This window comes from Haliotis cracherodii, unplaced genomic scaffold (assembly GCF_022045235.1).
Source record: "Haliotis cracherodii isolate W230 unplaced genomic scaffold, xgHalCrac1.p SCAF_1, whole genome shotgun sequence".
Taxonomy (NCBI): domain Eukaryota; kingdom Metazoa; phylum Mollusca; class Gastropoda; order Lepetellida; family Haliotidae; genus Haliotis; species Haliotis cracherodii.
The window spans coordinates 86,186,801-86,208,051 of NW_027266264.1; the positions used below are offsets into that span (position 1 = coordinate 86,186,801).

At 40.5% G+C, this 21,251-nt stretch overlaps 1 protein-coding gene across 8 annotated transcripts in view; it reads right to left on the bottom strand.

Annotated features, from left to right (window-relative positions):
• Positions 1-21,251, bottom strand: part of LOC139452873 (band 4.1-like protein 4) — a 110,993-nt gene that overhangs the window by 19,114 nt on the left and 70,628 nt on the right. For 6 of the 8 annotated variants that reach the window (XM_071234665.1, XM_071234944.1, XM_071234805.1 and 3 more), the window contains 19 exons: positions 20,509-20,597; positions 20,229-20,292; positions 19,498-19,589; positions 17,480-17,551; positions 13,369-13,484; positions 12,645-12,717; positions 11,942-12,028; positions 11,233-11,337; positions 10,270-10,332; positions 9,431-9,541; positions 8,891-8,929; positions 5,731-5,790; positions 5,000-5,056; positions 4,002-4,070; positions 3,107-3,187; positions 2,234-2,368; positions 1,714-1,804; positions 1,391-1,498; positions 948-1,045 (listed from right to left, as the gene is read on the bottom strand). In XM_071234665.1, coding sequence (XP_071090766.1) covers positions 948-1,045; positions 1,391-1,498; positions 1,714-1,804; positions 2,234-2,368; positions 3,107-3,187; positions 4,002-4,070; positions 5,000-5,056; positions 5,731-5,790; positions 8,891-8,929; positions 9,431-9,541; positions 10,270-10,332; positions 11,233-11,337; positions 11,942-12,028; positions 12,645-12,717; positions 13,369-13,484; positions 17,480-17,551; positions 19,498-19,589; positions 20,229-20,292; positions 20,509-20,597 — 1,610 coding nt within the window. The remainder of the gene's footprint in view (positions 1-947; positions 1,046-1,390; positions 1,499-1,713; positions 1,805-2,233; positions 2,369-3,106; positions 3,188-4,001; positions 4,071-4,999; positions 5,057-5,730; positions 5,791-8,890; positions 8,930-9,430; positions 9,542-10,269; positions 10,333-11,232; positions 11,338-11,941; positions 12,029-12,644; positions 12,718-13,368; positions 13,485-17,479; positions 17,552-19,497; positions 19,590-20,228; positions 20,293-20,508; positions 20,598-21,251) is intronic. The other 2 variants (XM_071234602.1, XM_071234868.1) reach the window with 2 other exon arrangements.

Consider the following 21,251-nt stretch of genomic DNA (forward strand, 5'->3'; position numbering starts at 1 on the left):
AGCTGTGGAGGCACATGGCATCCATCACCTTCCCACTCACAGCAGGAATCTCAACAACCAAAGGCTGTAGTAATGGAGAGTCTAGTCACGAATACGACATGGAAACAGATCTGTGAAACTTGTCAGTGACAAATTCAATTTTATCCGTAAGTGTTATTTAGTTGTTCTTGGAAAGTTATTTTGGGTGGATTTTTTACAACATGCAGCCCCCTACAGAATAAAGTTTGTTTTTTCATTCTTTTCCCTTCACTACGCAATAACACTTCATCCAGATTAGCATGGCTGCTATAATTGTTTCCAGATACTTTTCTGTACAATGTATCCCCTACTTGATAAAAAGAGTATTTCCCCACAGTAAACCTATAATTGTTTCCAGATACTTTTCTGTACAATGTATCCCCCACTTGATACAAAGAGTATTTCCCCACAGGAAACCTATAATTGTTTCCAGATACTTTTCTGTACAATGTATCCCCCACTTGATACAAAGAGTATTTCCCCACAGGAAACCTATAATTGTTTCCAGATACTTTTCTGTACAATGTATCCCCCACTTGATACAAAGAGTATTTCCCCACAGGAAACCTATAATTGTTTCCAGATACTTTTCTGTACAATGTATCCCCCACTTGATACAAAGAGTATTTCCCCACAGGAAACAAATGATACACGTCCGATCTGATATATGTAGATTATACACATGTTCCTGCCCCTTCCACACAAAGACTCCACTAACCCTAAAGTCCTGCCCGACTCCCTCAACCCCGGTCCCCCTCCTTTTCCCCTCCAAGTGATCCATCTCCCCAACCGTGACCCACCCAGCCCCTCCAAGTGCCCTGCCAGGTGTGTGTCTCACCTCTGTGTGTTGTACTGCTCTGGGTTGTCGACCCATTACTATGAGGCCTGCCCCTCCCCCCTCAAAGAGCCCTGCCAGGTGTGTGTCTCACCTGTGTGTGTTGTACTGCTCTGGGTTGAAGGTGCTGACTGTGGACCCGTCCCGCTGGCTGTGATGGTGATGTGAGCTCCTAGAGGTCTCGTGGACCTCCTGGGAACATAACAAACAGGAATACCATGAGCATAAACAGTCCTGGGAATCGAAGCCGTGTTCAAGTAGCACGAACATCAAATTATTCTCCCAGAGATTACTTACTTGTATTTACAGAAGTGTTATTTCTGGCTTTAACTACAACATTTGGCACCCTCTAGTCTGGAGACAGATGTTGCCAGTCTCAGAATCAAGTGAACTCAAACCACGTGTTCGTTAGTATTATTGAGAATCAATGATTTGGGGAACATGACTCTAACACAGTACACACACTGAGCACGTACCTGGTACATGACACACAGTCAGGGTATGTACCTGGTACATGATACACAGTGGGGTACGTACCTGGTACACACTGCTGCGCTCCTCACGGTGGTAGTGGTGGCGAGGCTGTTGACTATGACTGCTGTGTTGACTGTGCTGACTCACGTCCATGTTGACGGGGTGAGAGTTCTGAACAATACGAGACACCATCAGTACACAATCAATAAGATCATCACAGGAGTGCCAGTCAGCATGCTCTGTCACAAAGCTACACGGCCATTGTCTACATAATGCATCAGCTCCATACTGTGAGGACATGAAAAGAGGAGTTTTTGCAATTACAAAACAAACAAAAAGAAAAGAATCACTTCCTTTTCACACAAAAATCTCCAACATGATCTTACCCGGGTCCTGACGACCGGCGCCATCTGCATGTCCTGCATGTGAACCACTGGGGAAGATTGCACCTGGCCGTAACTGTCCCGCTGCCGAGAACTGGGGAATAGACACAGTACTATACCCTCCACTGGGGAATATACATAGGATTATACCTTCCACTGGGGAATAGACACAGAATTATACCATCCACTGGGGAATAGACACAAAAATTATACCCTCAACTGGGGAATAGATACAGAATTATACCATCCACTGGGGAATAGACACAGAATTATACCCTCCACTGGGGAATAGACACAGAATTATACCCTCAACTGGGGAATAGACACAGAATTATACCCTCCACTGGGAACATACAGTTTAGGATACACATATTAACTTCATATCTCATGTTAAGACTGCCATGACATCTAGATAAGAACAACTGACATATTTCATAGAAAATAGCATGGTGTTTCTGTTTGTCTGTCACAATAATCCTTGATGATGTCTACAGGTATGAGTACCGTCCTGATTAATGCTTACCTGTTGTTTTCAGAATTTGAGTAGTTGTCATAGTAACCACTATGTCTGTTTTGTGTATTCTCTCGGCCAGACAACTGGTACTGCGTTACACTGCCCTTGTCTGATAGCCCGGCCTGGGAGTTTCGGTCAGACTCCCTGTCAACACATGATCACAACATGGAACTCAGGAGAATATCCCACGCTGTCTATCAGGAGACTTCTGGTCATGGACACTTAACTGAACCATACAACTATTCACAGGCTGATACTAGGATTACGGAGTGAGTGAGTTTGGTTTAATGTGACCCTGGATGTCAGAGCTTGTCAACTTGCTGTGGGTTTGTTTGTTTGTTTGTTTGTTTGTTGTTTAATGCTGTACTCAGCAATATTCCAGCTGTATCTTGGCAGTCTGTAAATAATCGAGTCTGGACCAGACAATCCAGTGATTGACATTATGAGTATTGATCTACGCAATTGGAATTTGATTACATGCATTAACCAAGCCAGACCACCCAATCCCATTAGTTGCCTCTCACGATTAGCATAGTCGCCTTTTACGGCAAGCATGGTTGCTGAAGACCTTTCTTAACCAGGGCAAATTTGGGATTCAAACCCATAATCACGGGTTTCTGGGACGCCTCAATGATGCAAGTCTTTGACCTTGGGGAACCTAACCCCTGGAAGAGATTCTCAAAGGCTTTCAGGAATTCTAGGGTTTAGGGTGTTTTACTACTGTGAAGGACACATTTCTGACATTTTATTATCTTCTGACAAAAAACACTGCACTTTGTGGAGAGTTAACTGTGGACCACACTACCAATTGTTTGACTGACTGTTTCTACAATGACTCCCTACATATGTATATTCTTGCTTCTCATTGTCTCCAGGACTTACCCAAAGCTTTTTCTCCTAGCTGCCCGCATCTTCTGTCTGGTCTTGGGTGAGTATTTGATCTTAAAAGGTTCAGCTTTGGTTCTGAAATATTTGTTACAAAATATTATTTTACGATAAATTGTTTATTGACATATTAATCATATGTCAAACTTTGCATTTTTCTTTCTTCTTTCAACCCTAAGTGGAAACATGTCTGACACAAAAGTTCCCAGCTTCTAAAATTAATTCAGCTTTGGTTCTGAAATAACTGTCAAAATAAATCTGTTTTGAATTGTTAGAAGTTGTCTCCCTTTAACTGATAGAACTCTTCCTCAATGACGACACGGTGAATTTCTGTTATGTGAAATATTTCTCTTTATCACTCACTCCTTACACAATGCAACAAAACTCATCAAGCACCAGTCAATGTTCTCTATCAATACAAACATATTTCTTGTCTCTAAAATAATGTCATGTACAGTTCAAGATGTTTAATATTTTCCTCACCAAAGAGAATAATACATTAATCTAAGGGAGGTAACAATCAGTGAACAGTTGCTGCATCACATAACTCTGTGTCACAATATCACTGTATGGATGCAGAGTGAGTGAGTGAGTGAGTGAGTGAGTGAGTGAGTGAGTGAGTGAGTGAGTGAGTGAGTGAGTGAGTGAGTGAGTGAGTGAGTGAGTGAGTGCCATGACAAGTGAATGCTTTAACCACTAGGCTATCCAGACGCCCCCTTAAGTTGTTGGAACACAAATTGTAAAATACTATTTTCTGCCTGTATGTACACCGTTTCATGAATGGACTGAAGACGACTCAGCATATAAGTGTTTGTCAGGCAACATGGATTTCCTTCAATGAAAGAAATGTTTCCATGTCATGACCTACACCACCATCAAGTCATATACTCACTCTATCTTTGTGTACGTGATCTCGCGCATCTGATCTTCAGACATGCCCTGCGTGTCCACCAGCCCGTATCTGAAACAGCAACATCATCAGTTGTATCACTAGGAAGGGAACAGCCTGCAGGAACCGTTATCATGACTCCTTATGTCAGACTGCATGGCCAGATGCCGTCTTGCTAAACCCCCAAGCAGGCCTGTTCGTGTGATGAAAAGTTTGGCTCAGAGCTAACAACACTTATATTCTTAGGTACAGCATGCAGATCCTATTTTTTACATACTAAATTAAATATGCCTCAGCAATGGTCAGTCACCACCATTTTGTCGTCTTGGATACAGGGGACATAACCACATGAGAGAAATCAATTCTGCTGTGTTTTTAATCAATTTCAAAGTGAAAACTACATCCCTAATTGTGCTGCTACATCTCTAATTGTGATACTAAATTCGTAATTGTGCTGCTACACCCCTAATTGTGCTGCTACACCCCTAATTGTGCTGCTACATCAATAATTGTGCTGCTACAACCCTAATTGTGCTGCTACACTCTTAATTGTGCTGCTACATCTATAATTGTGCTGCTACACCCCTAATTGTGCTGCTACATCCCTAATTGTGCTGCTAAACCCTTAATTGTGCTGCTACATCAATAATTGTGCTGCTACATCTATAATTGTGCTGCTACACCCCTAATTGTGCTGCTACATCAATAATTGTGCTGCTACACCCCTAATTGTGCTGCTACATCAATAATTGTGCTGCTACAACCCTAATTGTGCTGCTACACTCTTAATTGTGCTGCTACATCCCTAATTGTGCTGCTACACCCCTAATTGTGCTGCTACATCCCTAATTGTGCTGCTAAACCCTTAATTGTGCTGCTACATCTCTAATTGTGCTGCTACATCCCTAATTGTGCTGCTACATCTCTCATTGAGTAGATTGATGGCTATACACAACAAGCTTTGGTCTGTGATGAACGCTACTATCCTGCACAATACGTACTCGATATACTTCCTCAGTTCCTCGGGAGGCCTCTTCCCACCTGGTGACTTGCTACGTCTGAAACAGAACATACATGAGTCAGGAGACACATCTAACATATGCACAGATTGTAGTGGAACATGGAGGTTTCCTTCTGAAAGCTCTGTTTATCTCTCATGTGCTATGAAAACATCCCAACTGCCATTCAGGTTCTCTTTAGCACAGTACTTATCACTGCTACTGAGTGTTCAAACAGGCTCTAGATGTTCTAGTGTTCATTACAAGGGACACAATGGGGCTTAAGTCACAGTTTTTGAAAGAAAGTGACAGATTGCAGATATAAAGTCATGTTATTTATATTTAAATATACACCTAAAATAATGTTAAACCCTGTCTTCTATAGATATTATATCCGTAGCCATTTAAAAAATGTGCATTTTGTAATAATTGTCTTATGAAACACTTTCGGGATTTTTGAAGAATTAAGTCACACACTGAAACTGTATGGTTTGGAAGGTTTCAAACAGGTAAAAGTGGCTTCCTCTTGCTTGATAAGATACATGACTTGTGAGCATCTTGAGGAACAGACCGACTTCTTGAACTTTTCAACAGGTATCAGCAGTATATTAGACATGTACAGTGTCACATGCAGATATCATGGACGTGCAGGATGTAGGGAAATAAGAATGGGTGTTGCTTTACATTTTTCCAGGTGTATATTTATAGATGAAATTAGTTGCTAAGCAACAGACCTCCTTCGCCTCCTCTGCCTCTGTTCTCCACCGGGGGCCGAGTGTAGAGATGGGATTGAGCTGCAGATAGACAGGTGAGACATGATACAGGACAGAGGCAGGTCAGACATGATTCAGACAGGTCAGACATAATACACAGGTCAGACATGATACAGACAGGTCAGACATGATACATACAGGTCAGACATGATACAGACAGGTAGGACATGATACAGGACAGAGGCAGGTCAGACATGATAAATACAGGTCAGACATGATACAGGCAGGTCAGACATGATACAGGACAGAGGCAGGTCAGATATGATACAGGCAGGTCAGACATGATACAGGACAGAGGCAGGTCAGATATGATACAGACAGGTCAGACATGATACAGGCAGGTCACACATGATACACACATGATACAGACAGGTCAGACATGATACAGGATAGACAGGTCAGACATGATACAGGACAGACAGGTCAGACATGATACAGGCAGGTCAGACATGATACAGGACAGACAGGTCAGACACGATACATACAGGTAATACATGATACAGACAGGTCAGACATGATACAGGATAGACAGGTCAGACATGATACAGGACAGACAGGTCAGACATGATACATACAGGTCAGACATGATACAGACAGGTCAGACATGATGCAGACAGGTCAGACATGATACATACAGGTCAGACACGATACATACAGGTCAGACATGATACATACAGGTCAGACATGATGCAGACAAGTCAGACATGATACATACAGGTCAGACATGTTACATACAGGTCAGACACGATATATACAGGTAATACATGATACATACAGGTCAGACATGATACAGGATAGACAGGTCAGACATGATACAGGACAGACAGGTCAGACATGATACAGACAGGTAATACATGATACAGACAGGTCAGACATGATACAGGATAGACAGGTCAGACATGATACAGGACAGACAGGTAAGACATGATACAGGACAGACAGGTAAGACATGATACAGGACAGACAGGTCAGACATGATACAGAAAGGTCAGACATGATACAGAAAGGTCAGACATGATACAGACAGGTCAGACATGATACAGGACAGACAGGTCAGACATGATACAGGACAGACAGGTAAGACATGATACAGGACAGACAGGTAAGACATGATACAGACAGGTCAGACATGATACAGACAGGTCAGACATGATGCAGACAGGTCAGACATGATACAGGTTAGACAGGTAAGACATGATACATACAGGTCAGACATGATACAGACAGGTCAGACATGATGCAGACAGGTCAGACATGATACATACAGGTCAGACACGATACATACAGGTCAGACATGATACAGACAGGTCAGACATGATGCAGACAAGTCAGACATGATACATACAGGTCAGACATGATACAGGCAGGTCAGACATGATACATACAGGTAATACATGATACATACAGGTCAGACATGATACAGACAGGTCAGACATGATACAGACAGGTCAGACATGATACAGACAGGTCAGACATGATATAGGACAGACAGGTCAGACACGATACATACAGGTAATACATGATACAGACAGGTCAGACATGATACAGGATAGACAGGTCAGACATGATACAGGACAGACAGGTAAGACATGATACATACAGGTCAGACATGATACATACAGGTCAGACATGATACATACAGGTCAGACATGATGCAGACAGGTCAGACATGATACATACAGGTCAGACACGATACATACAGGTCAGACATGATACATATGGTCAGACAAGATACAGACAGGTCAGACATGATACAAGATACACACAGGTCAGACATGATACACAGGTCAGACATGATACACAGGTCAGACATGATACAAGATACAGACAGGTCAGACATGATACACATGGGTCAGACAAGATACAGACAGGTCAGACATAATACAGGTTAGACATGATACACAGGTCAGCCATGATATAGGATACAAACAGGTCAGACATGATACAGACAAGTCAGACATGATACAGACAGGTCGGACATATTACAAGATACAGACAGGTCAGACATAGTACAAGATACAGAAAGGTCAGACATGATACAGACAGGTCAGACATGATACAAGATACAGACAGGTCAGAAATGATACATATGGGTCAGACAAGATACAGACATGTCAGACATAATACAGGTTAGACATGATACACAGGTCAGACATGATATAAGATACAAACAGGTCAGACATGATATGAGATACAGACAGGTCAGACATGATACAGACAAGTCAGACATGATACAGACAGGTCAGACATGATACAAGATACAGACAGGTCAGACATGATACAAGATACAGACAGGTCAGACATGATACAGACAGGTCAGACATGATAGACAGGTCAGACATGATACAGACAGGTCAGATATGATACAGACAGGTCAGACATGATACAAGATACAGACAGGTCAGACATGATACAAGATACAGACAGGTCAGACATGATACAGACAGGTCGGACATGATAAAGTGAGTGAGTGAGTATGGTTTTTCACCACTTGCAGCAATATTCCATATATCAAGGTAGGGGACACCAGAAACGGGCTTCACACATTGTACCCAAGTGGGGAATCGAAACCCGGGTCTTCGGCGTGAGGAACGAACGCTGTAACCACTAGGCTACCCCGTTGCCCCAGGTATGATACATACAGGTCAGATAACATACAGAAGTATCAAGAAAATTCTTATCAAGAAAAATCTTATCCATGAAATGGTAATTATTCTTGGATTATGCCACTATATTCAGCTTACTGTCAAAATATCTACGCAAGCAATAACAATCATTTTCTACATTACAATTACTACTTATTTCATCAAAACTAGACCTCGCACAGTTGATTACACTCAGCAATATTCCAGCCATGTCAGCGGTCTGTAAATAATCAAGTCTGGACCAGACAATGTCCAGTGATTGACATCATGTGCATCAATCTACGCAGTTGGTATTTCAATGGCAAATCACAGAGCCTAACCACCCAATCCTATTTGTCACCTCTTACGACAAGCATAGACGCCTTTTACAGCAAGCTTAAGACCTATTCTACCCTGGATCTTCACGGGTGACCTCACATGGAAACCATGTAACGTTCGTCAGACATATTCACATTTACAACAATAAGTTTTCTTACCCATTCGGATGATTTTCTTTGTCAGCAAACGGATATAATCTGAAACGAGATCCCAATTACAGAGCAGGTTGGACAACAGACATCATAAAGATACTACTCAAAAGAAGTTAAAGAACTGATTTTTTCCATATGGCCATGAGAGTTTAACTACAGTCATATAAAAATATAAGGTGTACCTTAACTTCTCTTGAGTAGTATATACCTGGTTTCAATGTTTGTTGAACATACGCTAGTTTTTTTAAGTCAACTAAGAGGCCATATTGCGATGGTGTATTCTGTAAGCAGGCTCTCAAAATATGGGGGTCCTGGGTCCTCGAGGTTCGCTCCAATGAAACAAGGGACCCCCGACTCTGTGAATGTTAACTTGAGACTATATATAACAAGGACACACTGTGTAACACGGGGCAGACAGTTACAGCTTGGAGGTTTGCTCCAATGAAACAAGGGACCCCCGACTCTGTGAATGTTAACTTGAGACTATATATAACAAGGACACACTGTGTAACACGGGGCAGACAGTTACTGCTAGGACCGACTCACATTGGTATGTGGCCACCCTGAATGTTGCTGTCGTTGGAGACACGGTTGCGGCGGTTCTGTAGGACGTTCCTGTAGGAGACATCAGACTCGCTGCCACTGTCGATCTCCCGTCTGGAACATACGGCCAACATCATAACACAAGCTCCGGTAATTAAATCCAACATCAAACTAAGGAAATGGTCACCAGTTGAAGCTATGAAACTCCTCATGGGAAGGAGTTAACCGACTTTATAAGTCTTGTTTCCACCCTTGCAGAACTAGGCTGGAATTATCTTAGTGATACTAGTGACTATACGAGTTATGTCCCTTCTATGTCCCTTCTATGTCCCCACCTACTGGGCAGTCAGATTCCACTTCTCCATACACTTGCATTGCTTCAATCAAAATCATGGCACCCAGTCAAAACGATCTCAAGGATAATAAAGATCTTTATTATAATAAAACAGGTTTTACAGGTACATCAAATCACTTGAGCACTCGACACTCAGTTGACGGAAAGCATACTATGCAAATCCCGCAATGGAATGAATTCGGGTTGAGCTGAGTTGCCATGTTATATATTAACCGGATGTCGATTTCATTATGGGATTTTGATTGGACTATACATCCAAAATAAAACTCCATAATTCCAGCTTAGTTCAACAAGGGTGGAAACTGGGCTTTATAATTCATTTAACGTCCGTGCTTTGGGAAGATGCTACACATGAATGGCCTTCCAACTAAATCTTCATGGCTTTCCAATATGTGAATAGATGACTTTTATTCCATAAACTATTTGATAGTTGAGCCAACGTATTAAACTTGACATGATGGAATACAGTGAGTGATCCGTGTCTTACCTCCTCCTGCGAGGTGCTGACACTTCGCTGTCGTTGTCCGATCCTCGTTTGTTGGGGAAGTACCTGCAAGAACATCATTTCTCTACAACAGACTGCAGTTAGCCACCAAGCAATTGCAGTGATAAAATATATTTTGTTTGATGTGTAATGCCACGCCAGCCATGTGATGTAAGACCATAAATATTTATTGTGTGTTCATAAACAATCAAGTCTGGTTAAGTCAAACCAGCGATTGATAGTGTGAGCAACAGCCTATGTTGTCAGGGTATGATAACACACAATCAACCTAATCCCCGAGTCCGACCCTCCCAATCCATTTAGTCATCTATGAGACTGCATAGACTGTAGGGGGCCTATTCGCCACTGGGTGATAGAATACAAAGAATAATACATTGAGTTCAGAAATTCCGACACTACAATTTTGTGGTTGAACTTAGTTAAGTCATTTCTAAGATATTCATACAAGGCTTCACCCATACAAGTTCATTTACAGCTAGTTCAGGTGTAACAGAGGCGTTAAACTCAGTAAGCTATTGTGATTAGTGAGGAGTTAACCCTGACAGTGAGTAAGTGAGTATGGTTTTATGCCGCTTTTAGCAATATTCCAGCAATAACATGCCAAGGGACACGAGAAATGGGCTTCACACATTGTACCCACGTCGGGAATCGAACCCAGGTCTTCGGCGTGACGAGCGAAAACTTTAACCACTAGGCTACCCGACCGCCCCTAACCCTGACAGTGTGTGACACTCACAGATACAAGGTCTTACTTCCTTTTTTTTAAAAATCACTTTATTTCTTTTTTCTTGCGTACAGAGAGGACATGTTATTTCAATAGTATATTACATTATGTTGGTTAACGTGAGTATATGAAGTTACTCTTATGTCACACATATTAAATATTAAATACATGTTGGAAAGCTAAATTTGTCAATACAGTTTGGTTATGCCAAAAGGTCTTACTTCCTGCGACTGACTGCACTCTCACTGTCGCTGGCCTGCCGGTTGTAGATGTGGCGCTCGCTGCGGGTGGACAGTGGTGAGTCTTTGCCTGAGGTGTACAGTCCACTGAAGCACAGGCAGGATTATCATAGGATACGCACATCACAAATACTGGAACCTGCTACCTGAAGGCTGGAAGACCTGGACTACCACATAATCTACATACAGCACGAGGGAATTCCCTTTGTACAAAAGCTCACCGGAGTTGTTACAACCACCATATCTTGATTCCACAATTCAGGCAATACAAGGATATAGGTCAACAAAATCCATGATGGTTAATGTTACGCAATTGTTTTGAAGTGCTTGGAAGCAGGACTACCTTTTACTATGGATGCCAAATTCCAGGCCTTCACAAAGCATTTTTTAAAGTTTTAAGATTTTTTCAAGCCAAATTCATTTCAAGGCCAAACTGCGGCATTCAAGGCCTTTTCAAAGTATTTTTTCAAATTGTGAGGACTTTTCAAAGCCTGGGCGCTACAGACAGGACTTTTTCAAATCTTTTTTTTCCCCAAGTTTAAGGCCTTTTCAAAGCCAGGGAGCTGCATTCAAGGCCTTTTCAAATAGGTTTATTCAACCCTGTTTGAACCTTGTAGTGTCAAAATCGGTTTCTGAAACAGGTCCCGGAATTATTTCAGCTGAATTGACAACAGGTAAGGGCTGTACTCACCCCTCATAGTTGGTCTTCCAGGGGGCTGACCGGACACTGGTGGGGGACTCCTTGCCCTGTAGCTCCGGGAGGCTTCGATGTCGGGGACTGTGGAAACACGACAGGCAACACAAGGTAAATACAACTTTAGTTGACAAATGTGCGATTTTTTTTATTACACACAAGAACAATAATTGTCTATGATGCATTTTCATTTTCTCTGGCATGTATGTAGTGCATTCAGACTGAAGGGTGAAATGTAATAGGTCTAATTCACTTGAAGTACGTCTTGAGTTATCATGTAAATAAACCTATTTCGAGAAGGACTTGACCTATGACGTAAGTAATTTGTGTGATAGAAGGGTCAAGTAGACAGGAAGATTTCAACAAGAAAGCATGGGTTACACTCCCAACTTCTACATGTCCCCTTCCAGACATGACACACCCATAAATAATTGTTTGCTTGTAGTTTAACAACGCATTCAGAAGTATTCCAGCTACATGAACGCTGTCTGTGAATGATCAAATCTGGACCAGACAATCCAGTGATTGATATCATGAGCATCAATCTATGCAATTGGGACACAATGACATGCATCAAGCAAGTCAGCAAGCCTGACCACCTGATCCTGTCACTCGCCTCTTGCGACAAGCATGGGTTGCTTAGGATCAATTCTTTCCCGGATCTTCACTGGTATCCTGTAAATGTAATCTAGGTACTCACGCTTTCACTGGTTCCGGCTTCACCATAGTGAGGACTGTGCCCCCTTCCACACCATAGCCCCCGCTGCCACCTGCTAAAACAGACATAGGGACATCTGACAAGAACAGATGTGGGAACACTTTGATGAGGTTTGAGTGAGAGTGAGCTATACTGGTCATATAGTTCATCACTATTTAGTCTGGAAGTGGGAATGGGCGATACTGATCATATAGTCCCTCATCATTTAGTCTGGAAGTGGGAGAGGGCGATACTGATCATATAGTCCCTCATCATTTAGTCTGGAAGTGGGAGAGGGCGATACTGATCATATAGTCCCTCATCATTTAGTCTGGAAGTGGGAGAGGGCGATACTGATCATATAGTCCCTCATCATTTAGTCTGGAAGTGGGAGAGGGCGATACTAATCATATAGTCCCTCATCATTTAGTCTGGAAGTGGGAGAGGGCGATACTGATCATATAGTCCCTCATCATTTAGTCTGGAAGTGGGAGAGGGCGATACTGATCATATAGTCCCTCATCATTTAGTCTGGAAGTGGGAGAGGGCGATACTGATCATATAGTCCCTCATCATTTAGTCTGGAAGTGGGAGAGGGCGATACTGATCATATAGTCCCTCATCATTTAGTCTGGAAGTGAGAGTGGGAGGTCCTGGTCATATAGTCCCTCACTATTTAGTCTGTTCGGTAGAGAAAGTGGGTGAGTGCCTTCATATATTCCCTCACCATTTAGTCTCGTCTCCGACTGTATCCTCCGTTGTTGTCGTCTACTGGGTATCCGCAGAACATTGGGTTGTTGCCGACTGTAGTCGTCCCTGTGTGTTTGCCTCTCCGTGCGACCACTGCACACAGGGAGAAATCATTGCTCAGAGTAGTCATTTGTCTAATATTCTTATCAGATAATATACCTTATAGTTATACACTTTGCTGGGTTTTAACAATTAAAGTGGTTGAAATTCAGTTAAATAATTAAAAGACATTGTCTTAAATGTATTTCATGAAATATTTGTGACAAAATAGGTACAAATTATTTACAGCTTCATTCAAGTACAAAACTGAAGCAATGCACAAGATGGACTGAACAGCTTCTACGGAGATGATGGGCAAGCAGCAGGCTATAGAATGGGAAGCCATGACAGCAAGGATAGTGGAGCCACATGTGATGAAACAGATGCACTCACAGCTGCAACATGTCTACTTTCTGAACACTTATTATCTCTACTTACAAATACCCTGTAGCACTCAACACATTGTCTCTCCATACTTTCTGAATACATTGTGTCTACTCTCATATACCCTGTGGTAGTGAATATATTTTGTCTACTTTTATATACCTTGTGATAGTGAATACATTGTATCTACTTTTATATACCTTGTAGTAGTGAATACATTGTTTCTAATTTATATATCTTGTGGTAGTGAATACATTGTGTCTACTTTTATATACCCTGTGGTAGTGAATACATTGTTTATACTTTTATATACCTTGTGATAGTGAATACATTGTTTATACTTTCATATACCCTGTGGTAGTGAATACATTGTTTCTACTTTTAAGTACCTTGTAGTAGTGAATATATTGTATCTACTTTAATATACCCTGTGGTAGTGAATACATTGTGTCTACTTTTATATACACTGTGGTAGTGAATATATTGTTTCTACTTTTATATACCTTGTAGTAGTGAATATATTGTATCTACTTTTATATACCTTGTAGTAGTGAATACATTGTTTTTACTTTCATATACCCTGTGGTAGTGAATACATTTTATCTACTTTTATATACCTTGTAGTAGTGAATACATTGTGTCTACTTTTATATACACAGTGGTAGTGAATAGATTGTTTCTACTTTTATATACCTTGTAGTAGTGAATATATTGTATCTACTTTAATATACCCTGTGGTAGTGAATACATTGTGTCTACTTTTATATACACTGTGGTAGTGAATATATTGTTTCTACTTTTATATACCTTGTAGTAGTGAATATATTGTATCTACTTTTATATACCTTGTAGTAGTAAATACATTGTTTTTACTTTCATATACCCTGTGGTAGTGAATACATTTTATCTACTTTTATATACCTTGTAGTAGTGAATACATTGTGTCTACTTTTATATACCCTGAGGCAGTGAATATATTGTTTCTACTTTCATTTACCTTGTGGTAGTGAATACAGTGTATCTACTTTCATATACCGTATATCGCTGTGTATAAGGCGACCCCACGTATAAGACGACCCCCCTGTACACGCCTTAAAAATCAACCCAAAATCCTATACTCCTTGTATAAGGCGACCTGGAATGAAACACATCACAAGTCTGACTGATATAGAAGATTTAACGTGCGCTTTCCGACTGTACATAGCATATTTCGCACACGGACATCACAAGTTAGTTAGTTAGTTACTTTGAAGATTTAACGTGCGCTTTCTGACTGATGCGTATTTCACACACATCACAAGTGCGCACACAAACCTTATATATGCAATAAAAATATGTTTATCTTGCGTTGTTTTTTTTCTACAATGATAGGTCGCGTGTGTAACTCCAGCACACGTCGCCATTTGGTGTTTACACGGTACGACACCAAATTGGTGCCCGTAAAATAAAATTCATTTATGAAGTAATAACATCTAAGAGACAATGGTGAGTAATTTAATCGCCAATTAACTATGTTGTAACTAACTAGGCTTATGTTTGCTTCACATTCAGCGTGTTTATTCCACAATCACTTGTACACACCGTCTCTAACACTTGTTAATACAACTGTAAAAACAGCGGGAATTGATTTCAGCTTCACCGGTTATCACATGTTAGGTCACATGTGCAATATGCAAATGCTTACCGGTACTTCCGGCTCTCTGCTCACGGATGTTGATTGTTTTACCGTGTCAGGTGGTTTGACAATCTGCATCGAGGCGAGGGTCATTTCAACTTTATTTGCAGAAATTATTAAACTTTATTCAAGGAAAAGAGATACAAATCATGTTTATGTATGGAAATAGTTATTGGAACAGTTATTTAGGACGAAATGCGAAATTTTATTGTCAAATGCTGGGCTGGCTATCGGACGCCGGTTGACATCGCCAGTGGAAAAAAATGTGAGATCTTCAACTCCGTGTATAAGACGACCCCCCTTCTTAGCCCCCTCATTTTAGGTACGAAAAACTCGCCTTATACACAGCGATATACGGTACCTTGTAGTAGTGAATACTTTTTTTTTTCTTTCATATACCCTGTGTTAGTAAATATATTGTTTCTACTTTTATAAACCTTGTGGTACTGATAAATTGCGTCTACTTTTATATACCCTGTGGTAGTGAATACATTGTATGTACTTTTATATACACTGTGGTAGTGAATACATTGTGTCTACTTTTATATATCTTGTATCAGTGAATACATTGTTTCTAATTTATATATCTTGTGGTAGTGAATACATTGTGTCTACTTTTATATACACTGTGGTAGTGAATACTTTGTGTCTACTCTTATATACCCTGTGGTTGTGAATACATTTTTTCTACTTTTATATACACTGGTAGTGAATACAGTGTGTCTACTCTTATATACCCTGTGTTAGTGAATACATTGTTTCTACTTTTATATACCCTGTGGTAGTGATATACATTGTTTCTACTTCCTATAGCCTGCAATACTGCACACATTGTTCCAACTTTCAAAATTATTACCCCAGAGTAATGAACATATTCTTTCTACTTCCTATACCCTATTTAAGTCTATGTATTTTAGCTCATTGGCTTAAAAACAAGATTTATCTTTTTCTTTTTGGGCTAGTGGATCATTCAAAGCACATGGAAGGTAATGATATATTGTGGATAATCTAGACTTTCTCAAACTGTCAGACGAGTCTGACCACCCTTTAGTCGCCTCTTCACGGGTGCCAAATTTATGAAGACACATTATTCTCATCAATTGCATATCAATATGTTTTGGTGTTTAAGTGGAGCATTAGTGTTTTTATGTACCTTTGAATTTGTAAAGTTGTTTCAATAAAATTGAATGAAATTCCACAGTTCTGTTTGCATAAATTCTGTATTTTAGTACAGGGCTTAATTTTGGATAAAACATTCGGTGCTCAAAGGGGATACAACCCGTTATTAGGCACTGGGCAAAAATACATGCATTCCCCGTAAGTGTTGAATACAGTCTCTAATGCTGAATCACTACAGAAGTATGGAGGGGTGTGAGACAGGAAATTCAACCCTTTAATCCAAATTAACTGAAACAGTAATCTCTATACATTTACCAATTATCAAGGTCTCTACTTTATGTATATTGACAAATAAGCTCTCAGATCTACTGAACAAGTACGTTCTCACATTTGATCTAACCTGACTGTCAAAGGTTTCTAGTTCAGTCCCACCTTGGAACCTAGTTCTACATTGTTTCAACATTACTTATACGACACCCTAGAATCATATCTACAAACATACAAAAACTAATATTACAACATTCTTGACTTATTGTTTCATTGTATTTTGATCACTCGGATAATGTCAGTCAAGTTTTTCTTAGCTGCATTAAAACAATCGTTGAATTTGTTCAGCTCTCTGATAATGTCATTTTTATGAAGAAACTTGGATAAAAGCCCACACCATACTTCCCATAAATCTCCACAATCAGATCAATAATACTTTGAAGTGTTTTCATTGGCTGAAATGTTGATAAAAATCAAACAAAACTTCACAATAATTCCAAAGTATCAAAGTAAGCCAACACAGAGAGGAGCATTGTTAGCTCGCTGATAAGATCTGGTGGGGTGGGGGGTAGGCACAGCTGGCACCTGAGAGTGATTGCCTTACCTGAGTCGATGTTTTGACCCGGATCTAAACATTTTGCCTGCCCTAGATAAAGGATCTGCGACCTGGTTTAGTCTGACCAATGAGAATACACGACACAAGTGAGTGGTGAGGGGAGGGAGGCACTAAAATGTATCCATGCTCAAAATTTTCACACAATTTCAGCAAAAGCGTCCATCCTTTGAACAAATTGATAAAAGTTTGAGCAAATGAAATTTGAAGTTACATGATGACAAAGATACATTTCAAATGCAGTATTAGAGATACAAATGGAGAAAACTGTCCAGGGATTGTTTCATTGCTGTTCTTGGCAGCACAGTTCCAAGATTTCATCATTCATATATATACGAGTGGGTAGAGTGAGGTTTCAACACTACGGACAACAGTACTTCAGCTGTATTGTTGTGTGTCCGCTCTGTTGAGAGGTGAGGTGAGGTGAGGTGAGGTGAGGTGAAATGGGGTTTAACATCACATCCAAGATTATTGCACTTACATAGCGATGTGCATGCAAGTGTGTGTGGCTGCTTGTACTAGCCGGGCTAATGCCGATTTTAGAGTGCTAGTCCACTGAGACACAATGCCGCAGTTTAACATGATAACATGAATACCCCACTCAGACACAGTATACTGACTCCGACCCGACCAGTCCTTGTTTTAACTCCTTGATGCCAAGCGCAATGCAGGGTAACAACAAGTACCATCTTTTAATGTCTTTTGGTATGACTCGGCCATGGTTCAAACCCGGACCTTCCGCTCTCCAGGCGGACGTTCTACCATGAGACTATGGAGGCGGTCAGCTCTGTGAAGAAGGAAGGTACAGAATGATGCATGTGATAGACGTTTACCACAGAGATTAAACCCATGAACATTAGTGTAGGGGTGACAACCAACGGATCCAAATCAAGGCAAATCTGGTATTCAATACCAAGATCTGCAGATCCTGGCAACAAAGGGAAGAAAATCTGTGAGAAACTGGGCTGCTTTCTCTACACAGAAACATGGGAGAAATGACAAAAATCTTTTAAATTCAAAGGGCCTAAATTATGCAACAATTTTCTCCACTTGTTGGTGATTAAATATAAACAATGAACATAATGAAAAGCTGTAATACATGACAGGGCAAAATACTTTCACAAGTTAAGTGATCAAAACAACTTTATGGGGCCACTTCTTTTATTTTATATCTTATAGATTCATAATTAATGAATGGTGGAATTAATGCAAAATCAAATCTTTGTTGATTTGAGAATGTTTTCAATGGATAATTAATATGATGTGTTCAAAATTAAGAAGGGCCTGGGGTCCTTTAGTTTTGCTGCAATGGTGTCTGAATATAGGGACCTTCTAAATCCTGCCCTCCATACATTGGGACCCCTTGACTTAAATGCTTAATTTTGAACATCGATATCTACAACATATATTAGATGAAATAATTCAATCATATTTGTGTTTCATTCACTGGGACATATTTAGGTTGACTGATCTGACAGCATAACACTTTAGCCTTACAGTCAAGTGAAAAGACAACACCTCATGGATCACACAAAGTAGTTTGCCCTACATTCAAACATAAACATGAAATAGTTTTAATATCAGATACAAGTTATCTACAAAATCAAGATAGCAATGTCACATAACTGAGCATTCTGAACAAGAGACAGATGGACTTGAATAACAAAGACACATTTCACAAAGACAAGTCATTTGATGGGGAACTTTGTTATTCCAAACACGACAAGGCTGATTACAAAGAGATGACAGTGAAATGAAGACATTCACATGCTGATATCAATTAGTAAAGGTCCATTACAAAAAGTTAATAGAAAACTCTAGAAACACACATTCAAGAGGAGTTACTTCAAAATTCAACACATATTATCTTTAAAAGTTAAAACTCTAGAAACACACATTCAAGAGGAGTTACTTCAAAATTCAACACATATTATCGTCAGTCACGACATGCTATATCATTGTGCCTATGAACTGTTGATCACTTGTTGGTCTGGAACGCTACAACTTACCTAAAGAATGCATGATGCTCCACACAGCACTTCCATAAATGCTTGCAGCCTGTCTTTGTGGGAAGCTCAAATGCATATGTGTGTTCGTCACTCTGAATCAAACAAGATAAAGAATGAAGGACAAATCTTTAACTGTTCTGAAACAAACAGGAAATTACAGTAGGTGAGTGGTCTTTTATGTCACAGTCAGCATGATCACAACCACATGAAGCCTGAAGATAAGAACATCTGGCCCAGGCAAACCAATGACAGAAGTTCTGATCTCAGGAGCAAGGCTCAACACCGTTTGGGCACATAGTCAGTGAGGTCACACATTGCAACCACCAACTTGCTCAAGATGCTTTTGTTACCTTCTTGCCACCTTGTGTGACAAGCCATTGGTACTGATAGCCAGTTCTCCTCCTTGTCCCCCTGTGTGACAAGCTATTGGTACTGATGGCCTATACTCCTTGTTGTCACCTTGTGTGACAAGCTATTGGTACTGATGGCCTATACTCCTTCTTGTCACCTTGTGTGACAAGCTATTGGTACTGATGGCCGGTGCCCAAGAATCCCCACAGGACCGGACACAATTACCAATGTTGCTGAGGCGTGACAGCCATAATCCTAAATGTGTTAGTTTGGCCTATTAAATTCTATTACCAAAACACTATTTGATTAAGACAATGAGATCCCAAGAGACCAGCGACCTCAGTGGTATTTCAAGATGTACTATATGAGGGCATACTCACATTTTTGTCTTTGACCCTGATGATGAATATTTTTCCTTTGAAAGTGACCTTTATTATTCTTGGCCTGGAAAAAGAAAAGAGAGATATGTATCAACGGTACTGTCTGCCCTTCTCATGCCAATCTTGTTTTTTGCCTCCCGACACATGTAGCATGTTATTGCTACTGAGCCATTAGCCAGAAAAACCTTGATTAACATGCTTAATACCTAAACACAAAAAACAAAATGTACAGCATATTGTTATGAGAAAAGTCATTAAATTGTGACAGTTTTCAACTTACCAGAAATAATTTCCTATTTTTGACTTATTCTTATATACAACAATTCCTGTGGGCGTCAAGCCGAGGAAGTACTCTATATTGCCTTCTCCCTGGAACAAAGAAACAGAAATACCGTCAGTCGTAGGGGAGCCTCAAGTGTAGATACCCTCATGCACAACTTTGGACGGTATTTTTGGTCAATATGGAAGCTACCCAGGTGAAATGGTCACCAAATATGATATTCTTGCAAGTTTCTTTTCTCAGCGTTGGGGCAAATATGATATCCTGGCAAGTTTCCATTCTCATTGTTGGGTAAAAATGACACATTCACAGATTTCTATTCTTAGTGTTGGGGGAAATATGATCTCCTTGCAAGTTTTTTTTCTCAGTGTTGGGTAGATATCATATCTTCACAAATGTCTTTTCTCAATGTTGGGGCAACTATGACATCACTTGCAAGCTACTATTCTCAGTGTTGGCAGAATATTGTACAATCCCAAACGAAGCTCTTCCAATACTTCTCCACAGTCAAGTTGTTCCACAAGCAGGAGTCAGTGTGGCTGCTCTCCCAGCTACCCTGCTGTGGTGGGGTGGTCCTCAACAAGTAGCATCACAGACACCAGGACATTCTCCCCATGTGGCTGGTGCCTATCCCATCATAATGTGGCTGTTAACCTTCTAGCGCCTAACAGGCAGCTTTGGTTGCATACTCCCCAGGGAGATGATAATGATTCTAGAGTGCACACTGCACCAGTGACCAGGGT